This window comes from Cetorhinus maximus, chromosome 6 (genome assembly GCF_964194155.1).
Source record: "Cetorhinus maximus chromosome 6, sCetMax3.hap1.1, whole genome shotgun sequence".
Lineage (NCBI taxonomy): Eukaryota > Metazoa > Chordata > Chondrichthyes > Lamniformes > Cetorhinidae > Cetorhinus > Cetorhinus maximus.
Genome location: NC_135884.1, coordinates 121,939,158 through 121,958,671, shown reverse-complemented (window position 1 = coordinate 121,958,671; position 19,514 = coordinate 121,939,158). Strand labels below are relative to the sequence as shown.

General features: G+C 39.3%; 1 protein-coding gene across 1 annotated transcript in view; it reads right to left on the bottom strand.

Moving 5' to 3' along the window:
• tdrd12 (tudor domain containing 12) overlaps nucleotides 1–17,097 on the bottom strand; it is a 144,030-nt gene extending 126,933 nt beyond the window's left edge. Inside the window, exons 1-8 of the mRNA XM_078544783.1 lie at nucleotides 17,050–17,097; nucleotides 11,117–11,281; nucleotides 9,960–10,096; nucleotides 7,101–7,220; nucleotides 4,862–4,917; nucleotides 4,406–4,491; nucleotides 2,419–2,632; nucleotides 1,028–1,208 (exon numbers count right to left, since the gene is read on the bottom strand). Coding sequence (XP_078400909.1) covers nucleotides 1,028–1,208; nucleotides 2,419–2,632; nucleotides 4,406–4,491; nucleotides 4,862–4,917; nucleotides 7,101–7,220; nucleotides 9,960–10,096; nucleotides 11,117–11,281; nucleotides 17,050–17,073 — 983 coding nt within the window. The 5' untranslated portion in view covers nucleotides 17,074–17,097. The remainder of the gene's footprint in view (nucleotides 1–1,027; nucleotides 1,209–2,418; nucleotides 2,633–4,405; nucleotides 4,492–4,861; nucleotides 4,918–7,100; nucleotides 7,221–9,959; nucleotides 10,097–11,116; nucleotides 11,282–17,049) is intronic.
• Nucleotides 17,098–19,514: the final 2,417 nt, after the last annotated feature.

The following is a 19,514-nucleotide window of genomic DNA, read 5'->3' as shown; positions in this document are numbered from 1 at the left end:
CCAGACAAAGAATTGCAAACATACAGGGTCAGAACATGGTGGTCACCAGTCTGGGTAGCAGGGGGGAGAAAGAATCTAGCAGGGCCACAGATGTGGATAGGCATACTGTGGAAAATGGAGGCCACATCATGTAGGGATAGTAGTGGGTGGTACCATGGTCCATAGCACCACCTAGCTTTTGAAGGACTGAAATAGGTAAGTGCAACGTTAAGTATATGTAGCTTACATCTTAAAACTAATGGCAAGACATGACCGACTGATAATCATGCACAAAGAAAGCATGATACAAACAGAAAGTCTCAAAACTTAATACATTATATTATATCTAACCAATTTCTTATGGCATTACTAAAAGCAAGTTGGAAGGAATGCTCTCTTATAAATACAGAATCAGTATATCATGTATTATTTGTCCGCTCAAGTACACTTATAAGCAACTTGGCTATAGGCTAAAATTGGACCTGGCTCAACTCAATTAGATGCTAGTTACTCTTCGCTGATCCTAAGGTTAAAGTGTAAATTTGCTTTTAATATATATATTAAGATGTGACAAACATATTTCGCACACATGGTTTTCATCTTCCTAATGTTCAGTTGCAGAGAATTTTCACTCATGCACAATGGGATCTTATGGGATTAAGTTAAGTGGCAGAGATAGAGGTGGTTGTCATCAGCATACATACAGTAGCTGACAGAATATCATTTAACTTACTGAGCAAATTTGAGATATCTGTCATAATAAATACTCTGCATATCCACAAATTTCCATTGTACTGATGCAAAATTTGTCATACTTGAAAAATAGTATAGGAACCATAACAATCTGACAATATAAAAAGCATACACCCACACTCAAAGAGTAATACACTATATCTTTTGCAAAACATGGTGTCCCTGTTTTTTTCCTTCAGTTTTACCATAAGCAGTACCACAGGATGAACAATGTATATTTTTATGGACCCTATAGCTGTTAAACAATTATCCTTATTAGCAGAGGAAAGCCAAATTGAAATACATAAACACATACCTTGTTTTCTTGCAATCTGATTGTTTTTCCAAAGGACAAAAGGAAAAAGTTTTGAGTGACTCCACTGATTTTCTGCTGGCTAATGATACAGCTGTCTTGCTGCATTGTTTATTAGCATTTTCCCAGGATAGGCTTTCTTGGGATTGTAGACATTGAGCAACTTGCTCTTGGCCAGCAGAACCTATAAGAGACGTTCAAATATATTTAATTCACAATCAGAAAGTAAACAAACTCCAAACGAAAAAAATGGAAGGCTTGTAATTATATGGTGCCTTCCATGTCCACAGGACATCTCGAAGCACTTTACAACCAATAAAACCCTTTTCAATTGTAATCAATATTGTAATGTAGGAAATGCAAAGACAATTTGTGCACAAGCTCCCACAAACAGCAATGTGATAATGGTCAGATAATCTGTTTGTGATGTTGATGGAGGGATAAAATGTTGGCCTGGACATTGGGGATAACTCTCTCTGCTCATATCAAGAAGGCATGCACAAAATAATGGGAGGGTGAGTGGCGTAGATATTGGAACAGAGAGTCAAATTCCAAAATTTGCCGATGCTACCAAACACAAAGTTGCAGCAAACTGAGAATGAAACTAAATTGACTGCAAGAGGACATAGAAGAATGGGCAGACAAGTGGCATAAGGAATTTAATACAGAGGAGTGCGAGGTGAGCATTTAGGCAGAAGAGATTGGGAGAGGCAATTTAGACTTAATGGTACAGTTGTAAAGAGTGTATGCAGAGACAGAAGGATCTGGGAGTTCATATACATACATATTGAGAGCACAAATTAATAAAGCATTTGAGATTTTGGGCTTTATTAGAGATACAGATATATTCCATAGAGATATTGCGTACCAAAACAGGGTAAATCTTTGACTCTATAAGCAAACCCTTCACAAAGCTCTGGTTCGGTCACAACCACAAACATCTAGTTCTGGTCACCACACTTTAGGAAGGATGCGAGTGCCCTTGAGAGGGTGCAGAGGAGACTTACCAGAATGTTTCCAGGGCTAAAGGGGATTTTAGCTACAAGGTTATGGAGAAGCTGGAGTTGTTCTCCATGGAGCAAAGCATTAGCTGATTGTACAAGGACACATCTTTAAGCTTTTGAGCAAGAAACAGTTGGGGGGGGGGGGTGCTGGGAAACATGAGGAAGAACTTTTTCTTTTAAATAAAGAAACAGTGTTATGCCCTGGAAGTGGCAAGTTTGATAACAAGAGAAGCTGTATAACCAAAGAGAATATATAGTCTTAAAACAGACACAAGACTTCAAGCAAAACAACATCATTTAGGGATGCCTTACAACTGATGAAATATGACAATTTGACAGAAGGTATGAAAAACAAGAAAGTAACAGACCCAGTCAAGAGCTTGACCTCACCTTGGTTTAATATTGTGAGTGCAGTCCCTTGCACAATTTCAGACCAAAGAGCCAATGCTGCATGACCAATATTCTTCTTAACTGGTGCTTCTTTCTTCTGGCACAATACCGAAGAGACTTTTGATGAAGAATTCAGACTTTTCATCAGATTTTGATTTTTTGGTGAAATATAGCATGCAAAGAATTTTGCTACTAAATCATCATTTAGGCACACCTATAAAAAAGTAAAATTAACACCTTGTCCAAAGAACAATACAAATTTCAAAAAATCCAAATCATAAATTCAGATTTCAAAGGTATGAAAAATGCATGTTTTGCACTAAATGATCAAAGTCATGTTTGGGGTGAAATTTGGTTCATTGTTTAAAAATAAATCTTGCATTGGCATGCACTTCCTGTCCACAAACCTTCCAGTTTTCAAGATTTTAGTCATAGTTCGTCAGCATTGCCCATTCAATGTCAACTATAATGATGCATTTGCAACTCAACCCTACTGAAACTGCAGTACTCCCATTATTTTACCTTCCACTTTATCACCATGGCATCTCAATTATATCAGTTCTCAAAAGAAAATCTAATGGTTTAAATTATATGTGCAATAAAGTGTATTTTTTAGAATTGACAAATTCAGGGAGTTATTATGAAGCTTTCATTTTAAAGCAATAATTTCACAACAGCATGAAAACTATGTATTTCATAATGTGGAGAATGAGTCAAACTAATGTTTACTTATCTGTATTTTATTTTGTGAAGAAGGAACATCAGAGCGATATCTTGCACTTATTAAGAACAGTTAGGTCATTGCAAAACTAGTTCAGGTGTGGAGTTACACTCCTATTTTTCCAAAATAATCCACTTTCACAAAAATCCAAGTGCTTTCATAATATACCAAAGACACTTACTGTCACATATCAAGTCCTGGACAGTTATATGCTTTGGGCATTAAGCCCTATACTGAGGCAGTCAAATTTAATTAGTTTAGGACCCTTACACCTGACTTTACATGTCAAGAGTCTAGGTTGTCCAAAAATAAGACAGATTTTCAAACTCAGTAAACATTTTACCCAAATTACATTAATTTTACGACTTTCTCTTTCCTAATTCCAATCGATTACAAGACTGAAAATATCTATTTTCTGTGCAAGGTCTACTTAAAACCAACAGTTTCTAGTTACTGAACTAAAATAGTAAGTAAATACTGTGCAGAAGTAGCCTTTCAATTGAGATATGACCATCAACATTTACATGCTACACACTTATCCTGGACAGCTGCCTATATTGACATTAACGATTTGCCATCTCCATAGGTGCCAATTACAAAGGTGCTGTTTAAAAATCGATTAAATACACAAACTATTTTGAATAGTTCAAGCAGAGTACCCTTTTTACCTCAGCTGTTCTCTCCTTTTCAAGTAGTTTCCCAATAAGTCTTTTCATGCTTCTCGGTGACCCTTTCACATTATTTAAGGACAAGAGGAGAAACCAATTGCTCATTTTTAATGACTGCATAACTGAAACGGTCTGTACTCTTGCTACATGACAACAGCATTGCCACTTCCAGTTTTCTCCTAGGACCACTCGAACTCCTGCAATCCCTTCTCAAGCTCCTTGTCATTGTAGGGGGAACATAAACGAATTATTGTTGTCCCATGCTATATTGCCTGCCAGCTGCAGAATCTGTCAAGTGCTCAAGGACATGGCCCCTATGCTTTCAGGCAGCTTTCGACAGCAAAGTTTCTCAGTTACAAGATCCACTGTATATAGCAGGCAAATCACATTGCCATCAACGCACCAGACATAAAGAGTGGGGACTGTAATTGCAAGAGTGATGTCATTTCAGCATTTACAGAAAAAGTGAATAAAATATTACAATTATCAAAATACAGATAAGGTATAATCAACTGCTTGTCCACAACAATTTCCTTTAATTAAGAAATTCTACTTTATCTACTTTTGCACAACCATTTGTATTAAATCAACAATTTACCTTTTCATCATTCACAGTGAGATATAATTGAACTGCAAATGTATCTCCAGCAATACCTTGTAATTTTGCCTCAGCAACTTCAGATTCTGTTACAGACAATAAAAAGAAATCCCACACATAAGACAATCATGATTTAAAACTATTCATATTGTATAATGCACCAGAGCTGTAAAGCCAAAGCTAACCTTTAAAACTACATTTACTACCACATTCAGGTCCTTTGTGGTTCATAGTAAGATGCTGACTAATTTACATTTAAAAGTTTTAAAAAAAAGTTGTGTGGACTAAGCTATAGATATTTGTAATAACTGTTCAAAATATCACCCAAATACAAAATATTACCCTAATACAAAACAACAACTTTAATCAGAATACTCAATGACAATATATGCTCCATTTCATCTAAGGCTCTCCATGTTTGATCATGGTTTTAAGGGTAAAAGGAAAAAAACTTACCTCGAGACATTTTTTGGAAATATTGCACTGCGGCACTATCCCATCTTACTGCTGGGCTGTAAAAGAAATTGGAATTTGCATTTTCTATAACTAGAATGAGACCAAAAGTCAAAATACAGAAAGGAGGGACAAGCTGTAAGGAAAGGTCTTAAAACCCTATTTTTGGTTTTATGATGTGTTTTAGAAATAATATAAAAAGTTTGAAAACATTTTAGTATAATAGTATACATTAGTATAGACTGAGAGATTCAAATTGTGCAAAAAGGCATTACTCCAGAATTCTCTCAAAAAAGATACTTATTGGTGAGAATTACTGTATCCCAGAAACATGTCAAACATACTCCATAAATGTCATTAAACAATGACTGAATTATGGCAGCACACTGTTTAAAAACAGGAACTTAGCTTCATGTATGGAAGATACACTACAATCTCTGAAAAGGGAATATAATTCTTTGTACAGGCTAAATTCAGACAAAAACCATCAATTCTGCTTCTTTCTGTTTTTTACTATACTGCTGCCATCTCTTAATCAATCATAACCCCTGCCGCACTTCCAAAGAGTGTGCTCAGGGTGGCACAGAAATGGAGTGAGCTGATAGTAATCTTTTGCATAGGTCCCAAAGGCTTGATGGAAGAAACCACGAATACTCCTTGGGCATCTTGACTGAGGATATCTTTCTCGCTGTTTTCAGCTGGAACTCTTCCCAACAGACTCTTCTCCAACTTGTGAAGGCATCAACTCCTCTGAATTGCCCCAGTGTTCTCAGTGGCCCCTACCGTCTCTAAACACATTATGCTCAATACCAATCCAGCACAAAGCACTTGCTACCATACCAATAATTAGCTACTTTCTGAAGATATCAAGGTACCAACTTTTAATTTTTGAACACATTGGACATTGCCCACTGCACTGCTCAGTTAATTCAGGACACAGCTATAATGGTTACTCCCCAGCTGAAACTAAGACTATGCTAGGGTACAACCATACACTAAGAAGGAACATAGGAGAGAATGGGTGTGGAAGTTGGGGATGGGGGTGGTGGTGGTGATTAGGAGGCAGAATTTTAAAATTAAAATCAACATACTTTGAGAAAAGTTAAGGATCTACTCATGTAATAACTTTGGAAGACTAAAAGCTGGGGTCAGGAGGGTGACAGGAAACAGACTACAGCACAGAGCAGGATTCACTTGCTTAATACTGATAGCAAATACGTTTTTGCTTATCTGATGAGTGGAAATTGTAATGCTGAGATATTGGTGTAATTTTGGAGTCAGCTACATGGCTTTAGTCACTTGGGAAGCAGCGCAAATAGTGCAAAACAGGCCCCAAGCTTCTACATGAAAAGCAGAGTACTGAGGATGCTGAAAATTTGAAATAGAAACAGAAAATGCTGGAAACCCTCAGCAAGTCAGGCAGCATCTGTGGAGACAGCAACAGAGTTAACAGTTCAGGTCAAGGTGGTTTCATCAAAACTGAATTCGGATGAAAGATCCTTGACCTGAAATGTTAACTCTATTTTACCCTTCTAACATAGATTGCCAATTAAAAAAAACCACAAAAGACATTTCAAAAATCAACTGCACAGATCAGCTTGATATTATGAATTATTGAATTTCTGCTTTTATGTTTGAAACCATATTCTTATTGCTTCTTATGGAGAGGTGGAGGGAAAAGAGGGAAAGTGGAAAATATGAAATGTCAGCAGTCCTTTTCCTTTATAGTTATTGACTAATCTGTCCATTTCCAAATTTCATTTCAAAACTGCAGCTTTTCCTTTTCTTAATTATTTCTTGCTTCTTTTAATGCCACAATGGCCTGGGCAAATTGCTGAACTAACAAGGGGAGCCAAACAGCTGCAAGTCAGGAGCAATTTCCAACAACCAATAATTAAGCTCCAATTTATAGATACTCCCTTTCAGGGGTTCTGAGCAGTGGCCTTAAAATCAAAAGCCCAGTTAGCCAATAGCGTTATAAACATGTTCCAGAACCTATAGACTATCCCTGAATGTCACGAGAGATCAGCTAAATAAACTGAAGCATTAATAAATACAGTATAGGGGCATCTTTTGATAATGATCATTTGTTGGTTTTTTAAAATGGATTCGTTAACTGGTTACTACAATTGATCTGCAAGACCTGTACATTTGGGTATTGTACTAACAAAGTTTATCTTAATTTTATATACGGATGCATAGCTTGTATAGATGTATAACATTTTGCAATGTTCACACTTACCCAATTTTTGCTTTCTCTTCACAAACATCAATGTGCAATGTCATTGGCTGTATGCCAAACAATGCAAACTTTTTAGCACGATATGGTAGTTTCCAAAAGGTATCAACTGCTCTTCGTACACTGAACAGAAACATAGATATTGATTAGGAGAAAAAAAATCACACAAATAACTAACTTAAAACAACTCAAACTGGTTTTAAAGGCAATTCACATACCAAAAAGTGAACAATCTGTGTCCCAGAAATACACATAGTACTTCCATTTAATTGCATAAAATTAGTTACCATCTTAAACACTTGGGGCCCAGATCTTCCGATCAGGTCGGAAACCCAATTTCCCATCCTGGTCTGACAAAAAAATGCATACTTATCTTCCTCCAATTTTTCGGAGTGATCACCTGATGGAGGATCCTACACATCTGACCCAGTGCAGCAAACCTCATAGGGAGCAGTGCAGAGAATCTGCGCAGAAGCCACACCCCCTTTTTATGGCACTGGCTGCCGTATTCCGGTAAGAGTATAAATGTCCCGAAGCCGCTTTGAAAACAGCTAGAGAGAGAGGGTAAGTGGGATAGAGGGTAGGGTGGCAGGTGGATTGGATCAGGGCTAGTTGGATCGGGTCAGGGTAGTTGAGTGGTAGAGGCTAGTCAGGTCGGGTCAGAGGGAAGGAGTTGTGTCAGAGTGGGGGTGGGAGGGAGTCGGTAGGGGGATGGGGTCAGTTTGAGTGTTTGGGGGTCAATTGTATAGTTACCCAGGAATTAGACCAGGGCCATGATTTTCCCATCCTACCATGGCGGGTCCCGCTGCAGGAGATGCAGCGGGCCAGCCAAATGTCTATTGATCTTTGGAGCAACCAGAAAATCCTGACTTAGGCTTTTTCCTGTCTAACATTTCCTGGGTAACTACCTTTATGGGGGAGGTGGTGGTGTAGTGGTATTGTCACTAGACCGGTAATCCAGAAACCCAGGTGTAATACTCTGGGGACGTGGGTAGAATCCCACCATAGCAGATGGTGGAATTTGAATCCAATAAAAATCTGGAATTAAAAGCTAATGATGACTGTGAAGCCAGTGCCTATTGTCATAAAAACCCATCGCGTTCACTAACATCCTTTAGGGAAGGAAATCTGCCATCCTTACTTGGTCTGGCCACATGTGACTCCAGACCCACAGAAATATGGTTGACTCTCAAATGCCCTCCGAACAAGGGCAATTAGGGATGGGCAATAAATGCTGGCCGAGCAAGTGAACGAATGAACAAGGTAATAAAGTTGGGACTATCCAGAGGGTCCTCGGGAGCAGGGGAATTGCCCATCGGAGTTTTAAACTTCCCAAGCAATTCCCACAGAGTCCTTGTGTTGGGACTTCAGAGGAGTTCCGTAGCACATCTTCCAGGGTACAACCAGTATGTGACTATCCAGAAACAGGGCTACTTCTTCTCATAGTTTAAAACTAACTTCAGTAGATAGTAATCTGAATATGCAAATTTCAGAAGCATTGGTCTGTTAACTGCAAAAAAAACTCGTGCAATGATTTTAGCAGCCATATTAAGAGAAATTAGAGGGTACATTTCGTAGATTCTTTATTAGTAATGGATAAACAACAAAAAATAAGCCTGATTATTCCCCCACAACTTTATTGGTTATAGCTTTCATAGGTTTGAGCAAATGATCTACCAGGAAAGTCACAGCATTCTATTGCTTTAAAAAATGTTTTGCTCCATCCTTAAATTTGTACCACGTACAAAACATAACATTTTTTTAAAAACTACATCTCTTGGATAAAAAGCTGTAAAGAGATCATTGCTGATGGTATAGCAAGTGCCAATGTTATTTTGAATTGGGCAAAATTCATCTGTACCAATATACAAGGCAACAGTTGCTTCTTGGATGATTTTTACTTGCAGAAATATAAACTAGTTGGTAATGCCATGTTTTTGCAACCCTCAATTTAGTTAGCTCTTCAGAGCATAAGAACCAAGTTTGTTAAATAAGCAGAGATATTCCCATATTAGAATTATTTTAAGGCATTTAAGATATGCAAAATGGAAAACATACAATTTGCACATAATTTATTTGTGTGATCCAAATTTGATTAACTTGAAGTTAGTCTTTTAAGCTTTGTGTCCATTTTTATGCAGACAACGGCTGCCACACAACCCAACCTCACTGCTGTTATTTCAAACTCTTGGCCTTTCACAGTCCCTTTTTCCAACCCCCACCCTTCACACAGCCTTGCAATCTTTCATCTGATTCTTCTATATAGAGTCCTTGATTTTAATACCTAGCCATAAATTCTCAGCAATCGTTCTCTCACCTGCCATCAACCCCTCAAACAAGCTCTGACCTGGGTATCCCTCAGCATTCCCCGCCAGGTCCATCATAGCAACCAATGCTGCCATGGATATAAAACCCAATTGCCCAATTCCCCCAAGGAGCATGCCGAGTGAGATGGCTGGCAAGAGTGGAGATTAATCTCACCAACTCCATCCCCATCCTACTCACCCCTTCTGTCAAAGTATCACAATCGCCAGCCTGTTATGACCAACCCATATTTCTCCTCAAAATATTTACTCACTTATGAACTGGATTCTTGCCATGCATAACCTCATCATGGATAACAGCATTAACATCCTGATACCAACAGAAATGTGGCACACAGGCATAGACTCCTTCCCCTTCAAGAAGTCTCCAAAGACCAGGGAGTGTTTGTTCTAATCCCCAGCAGTAAGAAGTTTCACCTTGATGACCAAAATTAATTTTAAAAATTGGAATTTTTTATGAACAGACTACAGGTTTAATAAAATGTGTTTTAATCACTCTCTCAACAGTACAAGAAAATTGTGCATTGTTAATGCTTACTCTTTTGCTTTCACCAGAATGTGCTTTGCGTAGTCAACTAGGAAACACTCTGCAAGATAACTACTTCCACTTGATACAAGGGATTCTAGTATTGCCCTGCACCAGCACCGTAGTTCGTGGCAGTAAATAGCACAAATCTGCAACAAAAGACAGGAAGTCATTGTCCAATTAGAAGCGATATAAGCTCTGCCATTTCTCAAGTAGCTATACATTTGAGTTCAAATTTGCTAATTAAAATGTTACTGGAGCTTTACTTATCCCTAGTAAATTTGAACACCATTATCCACAGATGAGATTTCAAGGCAGTTCTCATCATTTGCTCACTGGAAAGAGAAAAGGCAGCGCAGGACATAAGGAAATTCTTTTCAAAAGACTTTAAATAGTTGGTTAGAATGTATACAAGTGTAACAAGTTCCTTTGAAAAGTAAAGAAGGAATTTGGATTCATATAGAGGACGTGATATGATACAATATGGATCCAAAATGCTTTACAGCCAATAAATGACTTCTTAAAAGTTGGCCACTGTTATGTGGCAGCCAAGGTCACATGCATCAAAGCTCTACAAACAGTAAATAAGATGAATAACCGAATAAGCAATTTTAGTGGTGTTGGTGGATTCAAGATTTTGACCAGGGCACCAGGAGAATTCTGCTCTTTAAATAATACCATGGGATCTATAACATAAATCTGATCAGGCAAAGCCTCAGCTTAACATCTTATCTGAAGACAGCACTTCTAGCATGACAGCTCCCCTTCAGAAATGCCACTGAACAGTCAGCACAGACTATGCAGAAGCTTATTTCTCTTCTCAAGTGCTCTGCCTGAAGGCAGATCCAACCCACAGTGCTGTGATCTCCATCATGAGTAGGGCAAGGAGCCAGGTCCTAAATCCATCCCAGCTGGAATGGGGATCAAACCCAACGCTGTCAGCACCAAGCTGATCCAAACCAGTCATCCAGCCAACTGAGTCAACCGATCCCCCCCAAGCAGTCCATGTTACTGTGGCAACATGCACTTTTAGATGCATATTGTAGCTTGAAGATATAGATAGTGATGATAGAGGCTGCAATTGCTTTCCATCAGGAGTAGTACTGGTATGAAAATTAAGGTTTTGATTTCTTGCTTATAAATGTTCTCAGAGTATAAAAACAGATTACCTGTCCTTGTTCTAGAACAGGAAGCTTAATTTCTTCCAAATCTTCGTGGCTTCTGTGGTAAAGTTGATTCATCTTTTCCTCCAATCTTTGATACTGATTTTCATTTTCAACCAGATCACTGAAGCCATTTGTTATTCGCCCCCAGAAACAGCCAGGGTCTTCCACCTAAGCAAACACAAGTAACATTAGCACCACACAAATGCCAGGCAATGAGTCTCCAACAAGAGAGAATCTAATTATCTCCCCATGATTTTCAATGGCATTATCATCACTGAATCTCCACCATTAACATCCTGAGGGTTACCACTGACCTGAAACTGAACTGGGCCAGCCCATATAAATACAGCTACAGGAGCAGGTCAGAGGCTGGGAATTATGTGGCAAGTAACTCACCTCCTAACTCCCCAAAGCCTGTCCTACAATGCACAAGTCAGGAGTGTGATGGAAGACTCTCCACGTGCAGCTCCAACAACAGACAAGAAGCTCAACACCATCCAGAATAAAGCACCCTGCTTGATTGACACCCCATCCACTACCTTAAACATTCATTCACTCCACCACAAGCGCACTGTGACAGCAGTCTGTACCATATACAAGATGCACTGTAGAAGCTCATCAAGCCTCCTTTGACAGCACCTTCAAACCAGTGACCTCTATCACCTAGAAGGACAAGGGCAGAAGACGCATGGAAATGCCAACATTTGCTAGTTTCCTTCCACATACCTAGTGCAATTAAAAGCAATTAGCAGCTAGAAAGTTTGGTATCAAGTCAGCCAAATTATATCCACCATGAGAAGTATAAGATACCAAAGCTTGCTGCAGTTCTGAAATTATTATAAAAAAGGGGATAGAGACCAAATTGTTGTGCATTGAGCCATTTAAATGTTAAGCAACCTAGGGAATACTCTAAAATTGTGTCTATCATGCTCACAATCATTTTCAAAGAACGACAAGTGTACCTAAACTTCCAAAAAGCATTTGATAAAAGGCTAATACCTAGACTCAAAAGGTGTAAGGATTCAAGATAAATCCTGGCAATAGATTTTTAAACTTGGCCGAAAAAAAAATAAACAAACTCTCACTAGAGGAGTTATGTTAGGGTGGCATGCTCAGTTTTGTGACCGCTACTGTTTCTAATGACCATAAATGAATTGGATTCAAAACCCCAAATTCAAGTAGTAAAATTTGCAAACATCAAACTAGAAGGGGCAGTTTGAATCAGAAATGGCAGACATATAGCAGATTAAACTTAATACGGACAAAATGTAGGAAGGATTAAAAAGAGCAAGCAACACATGCACTTTACGAATATTTAAAACAACCAAGAACAAATCCTATTGGTCTTAACACAGTGTAGAAATCAATAAATTCATCAAACAATGAAATACATGGGAAAAAGAATAGAATACTAGTAAGAAAAAGTTATAACCAAGTAATATGCAATCTGATCGAATCACCATAGGAAGTACTGTATTCCGTTCTAACTGCTGAGAAAAAATGGGATTTGTGCCAAAAGCAGTAAAAAGACCATTCCTGTGTTTAGACAAGAGTATTCCAATCAACTTTTAGACAGCCTCCCAGCTTCCATTTCCCATAAAAACAAGCATATCCAAAATTCTCCCTGTATCCTAACTCACACGTCACATTCATCCATCAGCCCTGTTCTCACTGACTGACATCAGCTCCCAAAAAAGCAATGTCTTGATTTTAAGATTCTTGTCCTTGTTTTCAAATCCCTTCATGATCTCACCTCTCCTGATCTCTGCCATCTTCTCCAGTCCTACAACTCAGATATTTCAGCGCTCCTCTAACTCTGGCCTCAGAAATTTGTCACCATCCTCCATCTACTCCACAATGACATGCAAGCCCTGATCCTAACCAACAGAACCACCACAGACCCTATCTCAGTGAAGTCTGGGGTCAAACAGGAGTCATGTCATTGCACCAACTCCATTAACCATTTTCCATGCTGCAATACTGCACCTCACCACCACAGGCATGGAGATAATCTACAGAACAAATAGGAAACTGTTCAACCTATGCCACTCTAATCTCAGTCACTGAGCTTCAGTATGTAGATAGTGCTTGTGCACTCACTCAAAAACTGAGCTCCAGGTCACCATCGACTCCTTCTCTGAAGCATATGAGAAAATAGTTATTTCATTAAAACGCCCAGAAAACTAAGATCCTCTTCCAACCAGTTCCCATTGCACAACACCTCCCCATATCAATTAAGATCAATGACGGGATCCTGGAAATCATGGACCATTTTCCATACCTTGGGTGCCTCCTCTTGATGGAGGCAGAGGGACAACAAAGTTCATCATTGTCTCCATGTGTCAGTTTAGCCTTCAGCCAACTTGGAAGCAGGATCTCAAAACCAAGACTGAGGTCACGGTTTACTGGGCAGCAGTGATCCCCACGCTCCTGTGTTTCAGAGACTTGGACAACCAATAGTGGGTACCTCAAAGTACTGGAGAAGTTCCACCAGCAGTGCCTTTGCAAGATCATTCAAATCTGGTGGCAAGAAAGTTAGTCCAAAAGCAGCATCCTCTCAGGTGCTAATCACTCTAAACCAGCTTTGCTGGGTGAAAACTGCCACTCGCATGCCTGACACTGGACCCCCGAAGCAACTGTTCCACTCAGAACATGGCAGGACACTCCCAGGACAGCGGAAACACTTTAGGATATCCTCAAAGCATCCTTGAAGAGATCAAATTTCCTTGCTGACTCAAGAGTGTCCCAGGCTTGTGACTCGCCAAAATGGAGAAGGTTTATTTAGGAAGGCACCGAACACATCAAGAGACTTTGTCGGGTACACGCAGAGGCGAAGTCAAGCCATCGGAAAAGGCACAATAAATTTCAAACATCTCGTCTGCCCTGCATGTGGCAGAGTCTGCAGATCGCACATGGACTTATCAGCACTCTCAGAACATATCAAATCGAAGTCATCCTCGATACCAAGGGACTGCCGAAGATGATGACAATGACTATTTTGAAGTGGTAAATTTGCTATGGAGAAAGGACAGGGGAGTAGGACTAACAGCCCACACAGGTACAATGGGTCAGTGGTGTATCATTCCATAAAATATATGGCGGATACCAGAATAAGATTCATAAAAATGCCTTTGCTAAGATTCCCTGAAATATTCTTTAAAAATTATTTGTTTGTAAGTTGGCATTTGTATAGATGGATCCTTTGGTTGACATTTTATTACCTAATTTCATGTTTTAAAGATTAATTCTTATATGTAAGAAAGTTTAACAAAGCAAGCATTAATTTAACACTAAAGTTTGTAATTAATTATGCTCGAGTCCTGGTTCTACTTTTTACTCCTCACACAAACTCCCCAACTTCAAGAATTCCCTTATGTGACAACAATCTAGAAAGCTCATTCACTTCTTTAGTGGCCCCAAAAAGAAATGCCACAGCTCTCCCAAATTCATTTTAATGCTCCTCAGTAATCCAGTTTTTCTCCAAGGTAATATTTTATGAGGATCCTTCCATTAGCTTTTTGGCTAAGCAACACTAACTTTAATTTAATACCTCATGAATGTGGATGCCTCAGCTCTTTGTTCTGGTTGCCTGCAGATACCCAACTGATTTCCTCAAATTTCCAAGCTAACTTTGCTGACTGCTTTCTGCAACAAGGCTCTGTGAGGACTACTGTAGATTTCTTCCACCAACTGCAAGCTAGAGCAAAATCTTGCAGCTGCTTTTCCCTTAAAATCCAAACTGAGATAGATCCCCACGCACTTTCACTCAGTGAACAATGAAGTTAGTATTTTCTCAGCTTAAAGTGCAGGTTTAACTGACTATCATCACCTGTTGGCTCCCTCAATCAAATGAGACGCAATCTACACTGACGCAAAGCTGCAACTGCCCAGTCAGCTCCCAAACTGAACTGCTTCCTTCTATCAGCAAACACGCATCAGATAAATTAAACAAAAGAACTTTCTTACCAAGGCTGAACCTTGAATCACTATCTCTGCTTTGGGATAGTTCAAACAGAAATGCAAACAAATTTTACTTTCAATGATACTTTTTGATAATGTAACCCATATGAATAATTTTTGTTGCAAATGGAGTTTTATGACCCTTTCTCCAGACTCCCTGGGCTCATAATGAAACCCCATGTTTACAAAGCTGCTTTCAGCTTGAGGTAAGGTGAGTGTGACTGCCTTTGACATCAAGGTTGCATTTGACTGTGGCATCAAGGAGCCCTAACAAAACTGGAGTTAATGGGAATCAGCGGTAAAAATCTCCATTGGCTGGAGTCATACCTAGTACAAAGGAAGATGCTTGCGGTTGTTGGAGGTCAATCATCTCAGTCCCAGATGTTCCTAAAGGTAGTGTTCTAGGCCCAACCATCTTCAGCTGTTTCATCAATGACTTTTCCTCCATCATAAAAGTCAGAAGTGGAGATGTTCGCTGATGACTACACAATGTTCAGTAATATTCGTGACTCCTCAGATACTGAAATAGTCCATGCCCATATGCAGCAAGACCTGGACAACATTCAGACTTGGGCTGGTAAGTGGCAAGCAACATTCGCGCCATACAAGTGCCGGGCAATTACCAGCTCTAACAAGGGGGAATCCAACCATCTCCCCTTGACATTCAATAGAATTACCATCACTGAAACCCCCACCAACAACATCCTGGGAGGGTTACCATTGATCAGAAACCAACTGGGCCAGCAATATAAATACTGTGGCTACAAGAGCAGGTCAGGGGCTGGGAATTCTGCAGCAAGTAACTCACCTCCTAACTCCCCAAAGCCTGTCCATTATCTACAAGGCACAGGTCAGGAGTGTGATGGAATACTCTCCACTTGTCTTTATGAGCGCAGCTCTATCAACACTCAAGAAATTCGACAGCATCCGGGACAAAACAGCCCACTGTTTGGTACCCATCCACCACCTCCAACATCCACTCCCTCCACCACCGATGCACAGTAGCAACAGTGTCTTGATGCATCACAGCAACTTGCGAAGGCTCCTTCGACAGCACCTTCCAAACCCACAGCCACTACCATCCAGAAGGACAAGGGCAGCAGATGCATGGGAACACCACCACCTGCGTGTTCCCCTCCAATCCACACACCATCCTGACTTGGAACTATAATTGCCATTCCTTCACTGCCGCTGGGTCAAAATCCTGGAACTCCCTCCCAAACAGCATTGTGGGTGTACCTTTGCCACATGGACTGCAACAGTTCAAGAAAGTGGCTCACCACCACCTTCTCAAGGATAACTTGGGATGGGCATTAAAAATGCTGGCCTAGCCAGCAGTGCCCATGTCCTGGGAAAGAGAAAAGCTTGCTTTCATCTGGGAAATACTTCAGTAAAAGATTTAAATTGTGTATGCAAGGGCAGACTTTCTGGCGCTGCCAAACTAAGATAAAAGGCCCCTATTGTTTATTGTTTTCACAACTCTACTTTGCAGGTAAACATACTCTACCTTTTAAGTGTATTAAACCCAGACTTGATTGAATCGCATTTACAACAGTATTATTACCAGTTCTCAACCAGATGTTTCCATTTACCTACAGTTACAACTAATTCCTACAGTTAAAAGTTATATTTTAAAACATATGAATAATGAACTAAATTTTAGTAACAACCCACATAAGTACTCCAAGAGTAATCCTGTCCCAGTCATCTCAGTCAGGACTGGAGATCATTCTAGATGGATGGCTAGATGGAGCAAATAGCTTTTCTCATCCATAATTTTCTTATGGTCATTCAGAAGTTGATTTCAAGTTTCATGAAAGAAGGAATTTGGTGAAGTATATAATGCTAATGTGAACACAAATGAACTTCAAAACATTAAACGAAACTGCATTCTGATCAAATGAGCTAAAACAAAGTTTCTGTCTTCTCTACAAGAAGTTATAGAAGCAATGTATAAAATAGTTATGGTTACATACCTTGATAATGAAAATTTCAATCATCTTCCATGTAATGGTATACAAAAAGTGTCCTGGTTTGAAAGCAAAGAAATCTGTCATATTATCACAATCGTTTTACTTCTTAAAACTTTAGAAATGTAATTCAACAAAGCAAATAAGAAATCACAAAGTTGCAGCTATGAACGGAGATATTTTGTTCAGTCTACTTACAACATTGGACCTGCCAAACAGAAGATCACAACTGGTCAGCTCAGCTTTATGACAACTTCATTGGTGCTGCAGGCATTTCTCTGTTATCCTCCCAACATTAATTGTACATACCAGCTATCGGTAAGTCTCCAGTTTGGTTTCCAGCTTGCAATATTTCTACACATTTTCCACACCCCACCTTCAAAATTCCATATAATTTTAGTACAACAAAATATATTTAGCTGTATTTGACTGGATAAAATGTGTGTGGGCAGAACATTGGCAAGTTAATTAATTACTTGCCAGTGTAAAGCGTTGCATACTAGAAAGAAAAACTGGTAATACATGTACTCCACGAATAGTGTTGAAATAGCTCAGGATGAAGTTGGAAGAGACATGATTAACCAATGCAGAGCAACAAGGTCAACAAAATGTTTAGGACCAAAACTGAAGGATACAAGGCAGAAGTCATACTGGAACTCTAATTTTCCTGGCTCTATCATCCCTCGTTTACCAGGATCATAGAATCATGCAGCACAGATGGCCCTTCGACTGATCATAACTCTGCCAGCTCTTTGAAAAAGCTATCCAATTAGCTCAATTACCCTAACCATTCCCCATAGCCCTGCATTTTGTTTTCCTTTTCAAGTCTATATCCAATTTCTTTTTGAAAGTTACCGAGTCTACTTCCAATACTCTTTCAGACAGTGCATTCCAAACATAAGAACTCAGTGTAAAAAATTCTCATCTCCCCTCCAGTTCTTTTGCCAGTTATTTTAAATCTGTGATTCCACTAGCAAATGGATTGGGAACAGTTTTTCCTTATTTACTCCCATCAAAACCTCAATTTTGAGCATCACAATTAATTCTCTCCTTATCCTCAACCTTTTCTCCAAGGAAGACTGTTCTAGTCTCTCCATATAACTGAAGTCCCTCATCCCTGGTACTATTCTAATTCTCGCCACCAAGACAACATGCAAGCACTGGAAGGTCCAAAGACTGATCCCAAGTCTAAGAGAATGAATGGAGCTATGATGAAAGATTTAAAAAAAGGCTTCTTAGCCTCAAAAGAAGTCAAAACTAAGCCCATAGAGGTATATGTCAGCTAACAATATGGAAAATGTAAATCCAAAGAATTACTTTAACCTAAATTGTAAATATAGGACCATGGTTGGAAGCTCTTCACACAAGAAGTGATCAATAAATGGAATGAACTCCCAGATAGTGTAGTGGATGCAAAAATCTTGGAATCATTTACAAACGAATTAAATGGTGTAATCACAGGACTTCTGGGTCATTCTAGATTGGTATAATTTTATGACCACTTTGAATTTGATTTCATAATATTCGATTCATGAAAGAAGTAAAATTTGGTGAAGCATGAAACGTTAATATGGAGACGAATGAACTTTAAAACATTAAAAGGACACAAAAAAAAAGCTGCCAGCAGTGCTCACTCACTAAAACAGGAATCTCTAGAAACATTATAATATTGCCTCGCTGATAGCTTGGGCAAATTCATATAATCAGATTACAAGGTTATTTTATCTACAAATACATATTTACAAGATATTGGCCCAGATTTTGGAGTAATGAGTGAGAAATCCTCTTAACACTTCAGTAAAATAGTGAAGCTATGTAAATACAAGGACAGAATTATGGGATGAAATAAGGGAGACAGTAGCATAGTGCTTATGTTGTTGAACTAGCAATCCAGAGACCGGACTAAAACTCCAAAGACATGAGTTCAAATCCCACCACTGGGGGCTATTACATTCAATTAATTAATAAATCTGGAATAAAAAGATAGTTTCGTGATCATTAACGTGGAGACAATTAGGTTATCTGCTTCACTAATGTCCTTCAGGGAAGGAAATCTGCTGCCCTTACCAGATATGGCCTACATGTGACTCAAAACTGACAGCAATGTGACTGATTCTTAACTGTCCACTAAAATGGTCTAGCACATCACTCAGTTGTATCGAACTGCTATGGAAAAGTTAATTAATAGAACCAAATAGACAACTTGGCATTGACCCATGCTCTAGAAATGGAAATGGCACACCCTGTCCAGTTGACCCTGCAAAGTCCTCCTCACTAACATCTGTGGACTTGTGCCAAAATTGAGAACTGTCCAACAGCCTGACGTGATTCTGAGAGTATGAAAATACCTTACAACCAATATCCCAGACTCCTCCATCGCCATGCCACAGGCAGGACAGAGCCACCAGAGGCGGGGGCACAGTGGTATACAGTCAGGATGGAGTAGGCATGTGAGTCCTCAACATTGACGC